Genomic DNA, 9,870 nt, shown 5'->3' with positions numbered 1-9,870 from the left:
AAAGCTCCTAAATTAAGATTGAACCACTTCTACGGGGAAGTTTTAAGCTTATCCTTTTTCTTTCTGGCTATTTGTTCTCTCTGCCTGTGTCCTCTCTTCGGAATTTTCACACTTAAAATTCTAACTTAGCAAATTTTGAAACACGTAATCAACCAGGCTATGCGTTAATTGTGTGTTAACCGACTCTCTGTGTTGTATTACATCACATTTCGATATTTTGCTAGGTTATTTAATTTTCGTGTGCCTGTCTCCTAATTTTCAATTTTGCGTGCCCCTTCCACATTGTCATCTTACTTGCAACAGGAGTACGTGGCCGTACACTCATTGATATGCTAATTCTCTCTGCCCCCTCCCTCTCTCCATCCCCGCCCCCCCTCTCTATATTTAAGGGACCGTCACAGAAAGGACCCCTCTCTTTGTGCCGATGTGTGTCCTCTTGCTGTGTGCCGTTGTGATGTCTGTCTGCTTGTATGTCTGTCTATAGTTTTCTAGTTAGATTTTTGTTGCTATTTCTTTTATACCTGATGATGATTGCTTGTGTTGCAATCGAAACGTCGTAATATGTTATTTTAATTTATTATTTTATTTTTAGACGTGACTTAACCGAAAAGAACCAAAGATGTCATTGAGCCATCTGGTCTCTTTTTGATTAGGACATCCAAGAAGGGTAGCATGCCATCCTTTTCTACCTCCATGGTGAACTTGATGGCTGGGTGTATGGAATTGCTGTGGTTGAGGAATTGGTTCAGAGCCGGTCGGCCATGTGCCTAGATGACAAACCTCTTCCACAAGGACGGGATGCCTGGATGGTGTCCGTCTCAAAATTTTCCATGAAAATATTCGCTACAACTGGAGCCACAGGGGACGGGGGGAGGGGCGACGCGGGGGAGGGGGGGAGGAGCCACAGGGGACGGGGGGGAGGGGCCGCGGGGGAGGAGCCACAGGGGAGGAGCCACGGGGGAGGGGGAGGAGCCACAGGGGACGGGGGGAGGGGCCGCGGGGGAAGGGGAGGAGCCACAGGGGACGGGGGGAGGGGCCGCGGGGGAGGGGTAGGAGCCACGGGGGAGGGGGAGGAGCCACGGGGGAGGAGCCACAGGGGACGGGGGGAGGGGCCGCGGGGGAGGGGGAGGAGCCACGGGGGAGGGGGAGGAGCCATGGGGGAGGAGCCACGGGGGAGGGGGAGGAGCCACGGGGGAGGGGAGGAGCCAAGGGGGAGGAGCCACGGGGGAGAGGGAGGAGCCACAGGGGACGGGGGGAGGGGGCGCGGGGGAGGGGGAGGAGCCACAGGGGACGGGGGGAGGGGCCGCGGGGGAAGGGGAGGAGCCACAGGGGACGGGGGGAGGGGCCGCGGGGGAGGGGTAGGAGCCACGGGGGAGGGGGAGGAGCCACGGGGGAGGAGCCACAGGGGACGGGGGGAGGGGCCGCGGGGGAGGGGGAGGAGCCACAGGGGACGGGGGGAGGGCTCACGGGGGAGGGGGAGGAGCCACAGGTGAAGTCCTCAACGGATCAAAAAAAGCGAACAGCAGCAGCGGCAGCAGAAAAAATTCGTCGCAAATCGCCGCGGCCCCTCCGCTCGCGCCGCTCAATCGCGAGGCCGCGCTCCCTTGCACGCGGCCTCCATTTTGAAGGGGGGAGGGGAGGGGCCGCCGCTGATCTAGGATTTGTGATCGCTCACGAAGGCCCAGGGCCGACTTCGAAACCTCCTCCCTCATACATCGAACTCGCTCTACCTTTACACCGCCGTCGTTGTCTTGTTCTACACACACACACCTATCTCTCATCATCACCATCATCATCACCCTCCCTCCAACAGACGACGACGAGGAGGTTCAGAGACGGATGCTCTCGGCCCCGGCCTTGGAACCGGCCGCGATATGAACGCCAGGCCGCCGCCACAACAACAACAACAGCAGCAACAACAACAGCAGCAACAACAACAAGCCCAGGGTGCAGGTGAAGTTGTGGCCAATTGTTTGCTCTGCGTGTCGAGATGTCGCGGGGTTTGGGGGGGCGGGGGGTGGTACGGAACCACGCCCGGCCGCCTTTGTCTCCCCACCTGCCCCCCCCCCCCCTAGTGCTGATGTGTACTCCCCACCACCTCCACAACTATCACAATCGTTGTTGTTGGTTGTTGTGGTGAGCTGAGAGAGGGGTTGCGCCGTGGCGTCTGTCACCCATATTTGACCGCACCCACCCCACCCCACCCTGTTGAGTTTTGAGTTTTAAACTTTAGTTTCGCTAATCGATTGTTGTTGTTCGGGAACTTTTGCTGTTGTTGTTTTGCCCCTTGGGCATGTCAACAGCCCGGTCGGTTGGAGTCGCTGGTGGTGGTGGTGTAAGTTGGTGTTGGCGACGCGTACCAAACGCACCAATCGCCGTCTCACACCCATCCGTACGGCGCTCTGGTCGTGTGTCCAAGCCCGGCTGTTGCTTGTCCACTGCTGAATGTGCGTCTCCCTCTCCCATACACCGCGGCGAGGAGGGGGGAGGGGTGTGCAGTGGTGAGGTTGTTTGACCATACTTCACCACGCCGGTCAATGCGGGATGGTGAAGGCGCCAACAACAACCGCCATTCGCCACTAAGTGGCGGCGACGTCACCACGACGCTAGTGCCAGGCCATGTGCACCTTGAGGCCACGTGAAGTGTCGAACGCCCGCTGGCAGGAGGTCACGGGGCAGACCCAGCAGGTGCCACGGGTCGACTGACCGAGATGACCAAGATGACTGGCTGATGCACCACCTGTGCCCCCTACTGTGCCAACTTCCTGTGCTTTATCCACCCGGCGCTCCGCTCGTTGTTGTGAGCGTCGCTCCTCCGCCCTCCGTTGTTATTGGAGGGCGACTGTCTCCAACTGCCCAGTAGCGTCCTTCACGAGCCTCCTCCACAGAGGCGCCGAGCACATGTACACACACACGTGGGGACATGTAAGTTACTGTACAACAATAGATGTTTTGTTAAAGCAACGTAGTCTTGCAGTCCGAGCAGATACCAGACTCGACTCGGCTGAACTCCCGATATCTCGCTTGGTTGGAGGTCATTCCGGACGATTTGGTCTAAGGCGGCCACAGTCATCGTAAGCAGCGGTTGTGTAATACAGGTTGGGTGAGCCCCGCCATCAGAATGTGGAATTTACGACAATGCTCCGTCAATCCGTTCAACACGTAGTCGTAGTAGGGCATTCGCCACCAATATCCACAGTGGAGGTGGTCTTGGGTTAGATCGCGTAAATACAAATGTTGTCGTTAAACCCGCCACCACCCGACACAGATAATTGTTGGTCCCAGATTGTCTAACAAGTGACGACTTCACATTCATCCCCACTCGCGCTGTTTACTGTTTAAGACCGAAACAGGAGGGGAAGGGTTTCTCCACAACGCTCTGGCTGGCGCCTGATGATGCTGGCTGCTGCTGCTGCTGCTGCTGCTGTCGTTGTAATTACCGGCGAAATGTCACGGTACTCGAATGCTAAACGTTGTAGTTGGGGTTTAACTCTCCAACACACAACCGGTGTGTGTGTGTGCTGTACTAGTAACGAATTGGCACGTTTTTGTTGCTAATTGGCCGTGTCGGGTGGGTGGCGGGTTTAATGACACACGTTTACGCGACATCGGCTAATGTGACCCATATATACAATCTGTAAAGTCTGGCCGAGTGCTCTTTATGACAGTGAGCTCAACTCGCACACTGCTATTCTAATTGCGAGTGTAATCGTTACGTTACCGAGTCCAGCCATAGGAATGTGGAGTTGACACCCATGGAGGCGAGCGCTGTCCAGGATGTTTTCTTTTTTTGAGTCGCACAACGTAAAACAGCGTTGGGTTCATGGAGCATACAAACCAAAAGTCATGCACATTAGCAAGTTCACTCAACAACTTGACATACGATGGACGCACACGTTTGAGAAAGCAAATCAAAAAGTATGAACACAATTTCGATTTAAAGCTTTCTGCAGGTATTCATATTCTTGGTTCTTTCGGTAAAGTCACATAGAAGGGAAATAATAAATATAAAATAAAACATAATAAAAATTCTCACGACGTTTCGGCCACAACGCAAGCAGCCGTCCTTAGGTGAAGAACAGAGCTGTCGGAAAGACAGCGTCCTAATGAACACTGCTAAGCTTGGCAGCGTATATTATCTAAAGCTGTTATTGAAGGCACACCAGGATCAAAGTGATTAGATAAAGGAAGGGGTGGGTAAGAGCAGGCTGGTGGAAGTTAATCATTGTAAAGACGATATTGAAATGCAATGTAGTCGTGTGCCCGAAGAAGAACGTTTTTTTTAAATCAAGTTCAAGTTCATTTATTAGGTATAGCCCTGTGAGCCATTCGGCTCTTGAATCGGGTGCAACCGCAACAAACAAAAAACCGCTCGACTTACAAAACTGGCCCCCAGGAACGCAACGCGTCTGTAAGTCGGGGGGGACTGCCCACGTAATAGGCAACGTTTTAGGCAATGGCCTTTCACGGCACATTTAGGCCACTCTTCATCCCTGGCCTCTCTCTCTGTCTGCATGCGCTGTGAAAAAGGTCCATTACCCGAAACGTTGCCTATTAGACACACTTGTTCTTGTTAAGGCCACGTGTGTTTTTTGACAAGGGTTTGTGTTTTTGTTGTTGTTGCATTTGTGCTTTGTGCACCGCTCTCAACACACTGCATTGCCAAACAATGGCAGTCTCGAGCATGTCATCCAGTTGCATCGCCTACCTTTGTTGCCCCAAGGCAAGGGGTGTCTGGGTAGATAAAGGCTGATTAAAGGTGATATCCCTGCCTCTTGCACCTGCCACCGTTCGTCCTGTCCAAGTAGTTGGTTGTCGGTGGCTGATGGCATTATTATCCACGCTCGCGCTTTGTATATACGCACATGCATCGTGCCTTTTATGTGTCACGTCGGCCGTTTTTAATAGGCTCCGTCGGAGTTTTAGAAGTTATGGTGCAGTGCAATATGTGGCTTGTGTTTCTTTAATGAGCTGTTGAATGAGTTTCAGCCTCGCTACGTCCTCTTGTCAGTTAAGTAAAAACATCAGCTCGCAGGTTATGTAAAGCATTCGCCAATTAAAGTAGATTCATATGCTCACGACGCACGCGTAAAATCACGTGTACAAGAACAGATTGTTTAACGTCCATGCATATTACATGCGAATATTACATATGTAATATTAATCATGTTGCGTATCGTAAAGCGGCGTTCATGTACGTTGTGTCTTTCCGTCGCTGAGGAACCTGACAAGTTGGTTGGCGGCTGGTACGAAACACGCCTTCCATTGCAAGATCTCAAAGCTCTGCAGTCCTCTATATAGTCAGATGTTTTCAGCCAATTAATGTGTTTTTATACGCATGGGTTGAAACTTGCCACAACATATGCAAAAATAATACCACGCGAATTATTGCTTAATTTTAAGTAGTAATTCGTTTTGGATCAAACTTGGAGCCATATCTAAGGCATACGACATGGTGAGGGTGAATGTCATCAAATATATTCTGAAGAAAATACAAACCACAGTGTGCTAAGGTTATTTACCTAGGAACATCTGACAGTTCCCCAGCATTGGTTCAAGCAAGCCATAAGTCTGCTGATGATAAACTGAATGTTGAAACCAGTACAGAACTTGCTTGTGTTAAACCAATGCTACTGAAATTGTGCACTCCCAAAAAGCCCGTGTGGCTGATGGAATGTGTTGAAGAAAATATACTTTTATTTCTTATGTCGAGGGACAGGTATGGGATGGATGCTTCACTGTGTGCCTCATCGATTTTATGGCGTGGATTTAAACAAACAAAAAAACGTGGCCGTTGCTGGAAGAGAAATGGAAGCGAAAGTTGAAAAGAGTGCAAAGCAACGTCGATGCATGCTCGGAGTAATGGACGTCCTCTCTAGGACGCGTACCCTCATTTGGCCACCGCTCGCCAGCCCATCGCTCGATGGAGTAAGAAAATCGCCTCGTTGCTCGCCTCTTTTTTTACATTTCTGCCAAACAAAGGCAAAGATGGGCAGGTGCTTACACTGATGTTTAAAGAAGAACAATGAATGCATGGATGAGATAAATAAACTACAGCTTGCGGGCACATGTCATGTATGCGGTTGTAAATAGCAGGGTATGGTGAGAATTGAACAGGTGGGGTTAGTGGAAGCAAGGAACGGCTACAGGCGGCGGAGAAGAGAAGGGAATCTTGATTTTTGGGTTCAAACAAACTCCTGGACGACGATGACGGGGGTTTGATTCATGAGCCAGAGGGAACGCAATGTATTCCGTCCACCTGTTCTCACACCCCCAACCCTTGCAGGTGAATGTTTCTCCATTGAGTTTAACAAAGAAAACGTCGATTGACATTTTGAGTCTTTCCTGAATTAAAGGGTATCATTATTTTTCGATTTAAAGCTTTCGTGACTGCAGTGATTCATCTTCTTGGTTCTTTCGGTAAAGTCACGTAGAAGGGAAATAATAAAAAAATAATGAAAATAAAACATAATAAAATAATTCTCACGACGTTTCGGCCACAACGCAAGCAGCCATCCTCAGGTGAAGACCAGGTCTGTCGGGGAGACAGCGTCTCATTCAGACGCTCTCATTCAGACGCTGTCTCCCCGACAGACCTGGTCTTCACCTGAGGACGGCTGCTTGCATTGTGGCCGAAATGTCGTGAGAATTATTTTATTATGTTTTTTTTCCCTTCTACGTGACTTTACCGAAAGAACCAAGAAGAGGTATTATTATTACTACGGCTCTCTTTGGGCAGGTTCCGCAAATCGGACAACCTCAAGAAGAGTAAAAAATGTCATCGCCCTTTAAATAACGCACGTGGCGTCATGTTGAAGGTGATCGTCTGCAGTTGTAGAAACTATGGATTTGCTTGGGGAATGAGTGACTGGTTTCACACGTGCGGTGCGCGAAACTGAAAAAGCAAGTAAGTCCGAGAACACTTCCGACGCCGCTTTTATATTACGAGAGTTTGTCTGTCCTCAAGGAAGGTGGATTGATTAGTTGTCTCTGAATCACAGTCCTACTCGTTTGGGGTACTACACCCCAGTAATAAAATAAGTAATATTTTTTTTAAAACTTTTTTTTTAAACACGCTTTAATGAAATGTACCCTACTAGTAATGGAATAACTCCACGACTCCAGGAAGTGGCCCCGAAGCTTGCCACAACGTAAGGGTCCGTGGTGATTTACAGCCAACGTCAGTTGACCGTGGAAAATTAGACCCAAGCCAAAACATAACATATAAAAAAGATTGTTTAAAATATATATATATATACATTTTTATGAAAGAATACAGTATTGTCATCAGTATGACGTAAGTATACCAAGTTTGCAGTCGATACCACATTGGGAAGTGGGTTAAAATTGAGTTACAAGATTTGAGGATACAACAACAACAACAGACAGAGTGAGTCAATAGAAAGCGTGTAAAAAGATTGTTTAAAAATATATATTTTGTATGATAGAATATGGTATTGTCATCAGTATGACATAAGTATACCAAGTTTGCAGTCGATACCACATTGGGAAGTTGGTTAAAATTTAGTTGCAATATTTGAGGATACAACAACAACAGACAGTGAGTTAATAGAAAGCGTGTAAAAAGGCCGCTTCATAGTTATACTATTGGTTACACACATCTTCAAATTGTATTGTGCATGTACGCTGAACTTCTTTCGCGCCGTATTTAGCCAACCGCGCCTAATCGCGGTGCCAAACTAGTTTGGATTTAGTTCATCCTGTCAACATCTTGACGACGTGAGAGATCACGTGCCGGAAAGATGTGGCACGACTACTTGAGCCATATTGGCACAAAACAAGAGGAAAGTGGAATCAAATGATGAAATGTGCAGTGGACACCAGTACAGGCTATCTGCCCATGGATCGTGATGATGATGATGTCAACATCCTTTTGAGGTTAATAATTTTCTGAGCACTACATTTTTGAGAAGCCCAAAAGTGGCTGTGTTGCTGAGAAACACGCTGACGTCATGGCAATATTGTGGGGAATTTTGACTCCTGGCTAAGGGCCGCAGATGGAGATGATTAGAACAGGCTGCTTGAGATGTATTTTTTTTAGCGTTTGATTTTATTTTATTATGAAATGCGACAACCCACAGAGGAATTGGTTATGCTTCCACCAAGTCTCATCAGCAAGGTTTGCCACCAACTCCCCCCTTTAAACCAATTGTGCTGAACCATGAAATAAAATCAACGTGTGGCTTCAGGAAGAGAGATATTGAAGTGCATCGCAACCACTCACATTGCTCCTTGCTGAAAGCAGGAAGTTTTTACATGGTACTGAAAATAAGCTGGGCAAAATATTTTCTCGCGTTCAACATCGGTGCCGGGTAATTGCTGCCGGCTATGCATGCCAAAGTTGCAATCGATTGTGCAACGGATTTCAGTGCGTTGCATAATTCCGCCAAGTCCTGACGTTTTTGAAGCCTCGTGTGTCTGCAGTTTATTCGGAAGAAATTAAGTTGTTTATTCATCTTAGATGAGCCTCGTTGGGTCTCAAGACCCTCCTTCAGGAAGGGCCTGCATACCCAAGTGAGAGCAAATACGTGTAGGGAATGTCTCCACGCACGGATTTATAGGCACAGTTTCTGTACTTCCATCTCTTGGCCACCTCACAGCCCCAGTGGGCAGAGGTCGCAAACGGGTTTTCATTCCTTACCCGTACCCGGCCGCACCAGGGTCGCAAACGGGTACCCGTACCCGGCCGGGTACGGGTATCGGGTAAGTTACGGGTATCGGGTACCCGTTTGCGACCTTTGCCAGTGGGTTTGAGAGTTTACAATTGTTTTGTTCCTCCAAAGCACTTGATAACGAGCATCCATCATATGGTTATAATGAACGAAACTCATTAACGGCCTTTTGTCAATCAATTTCTGGATGAAGTGCTTTGCCGCACGGTATCAGTCATTGTTGTCCTTCCCCCGCTGCGGTGGCTAGGAGATGTTAACTCCCTCGCCTGATATGCAGGAGGTCGTGCGTTCGATCCCAACCCTGACGATGCCTGTGTATTTTGGAGTCTGCATGTTCTCCCTGTGTTTGCGTGGATTTTTCTTCGGGTCCTCCGGTTTTGTTACCTCCACATTCAGAATCAACGTGCGTTTAGAGTATTTGGCTGCTGTAAATTAATCCGGAGATAAGCCACTTCGTTGAGCTATCATTTGCGGCCCAGGTCGCTTCTGCAAAAGAGCCGTATAGCTCGGTGGGCCTTACCGAGTAAAATCAAAAAAATTTTTAGTTTGTTATCGACTGTGCAAGAGTTGTGCAATGTGGCAGAAAGAAACAAGCATTTTCTGGGTGTGGTAGCGTCTGTAGAGCATTGTTTGTGATGGCCTCTTGACCCGACCTTGTCCTTCATACAATTCTAACACGCGGCCAGGCGTCAATGCTGTGATAAGGCAAAGCCTGGCTGTTACCTTGCGAGCTCAAGCTTCTTCGTGCGGTGCCAGCGATGAATGTCCCCGAGCTAGACGACTGAATAATAGCTCTGTCTAAACACAGGCCCCCCGAACTTGTTTATCCTGTAACCCGAACCCTGAAACCCTCCCAGTCATGTTTGCAGGCTTGATTTGTCCATTCCGTGTACACGATTCACTTCCGTGTGTGTGTGTTTTGTTCCGTCAACTGGTTAAGCCTCACTGGGGTTGCTGCCTCTTCCTCCTTCCAATGTAATGGCTCAAGCAAAATGACACCTTTTCTGAATTGTTCCCCCAATCGTTTGCCAATTTGCGCCCGGTGGCGTCGCGTCATACGCGACTTAGCCCCGTTCCCGAGACGGTCTGCAAGTTGCAGGGTGGATGAGTGTTCCCGTTCACCGCCGAATCTCGGAACGAGCAAGCGGCTCAACGTTTATTTTATTTAGAGAGGCTT

The 9,870-nt window shown here is 49.0% G+C and overlaps 1 protein-coding gene across 3 annotated transcripts in view; it reads left to right on the top strand.

Moving 5' to 3' along the window:
* The first annotated feature begins 1,612 nt into the window (after nucleotides 1-1,612).
* Nucleotides 1,613-9,870, top strand: part of LOC144950856 (aryl hydrocarbon receptor nuclear translocator 2-like) — a 40,228-nt gene continuing 31,970 nt past the window's right edge. For all 3 annotated transcript variants that reach the window (XM_078880997.1, XM_078880996.1, XM_078880995.1), the window contains exon 1: nucleotides 1,613-1,953. In XM_078880997.1, the coding sequence (XP_078737123.1) occupies nucleotides 1,875-1,953 (79 nt within the window). In that variant the 5' untranslated portion in view covers nucleotides 1,613-1,874. The remainder of the gene's footprint in view (nucleotides 1,954-9,870) is intronic.

Source organism: Lampetra fluviatilis, chromosome 59 (genome assembly GCF_964198595.1).
Source record: "Lampetra fluviatilis chromosome 59, kcLamFluv1.1, whole genome shotgun sequence".
NCBI lineage: Eukaryota > Metazoa > Chordata > Hyperoartia > Petromyzontiformes > Petromyzontidae > Lampetra > Lampetra fluviatilis.
The sequence above is the reverse complement of the archived record's forward strand: the minus strand, read 5'-3'. Positions and strand labels throughout refer to the sequence as shown.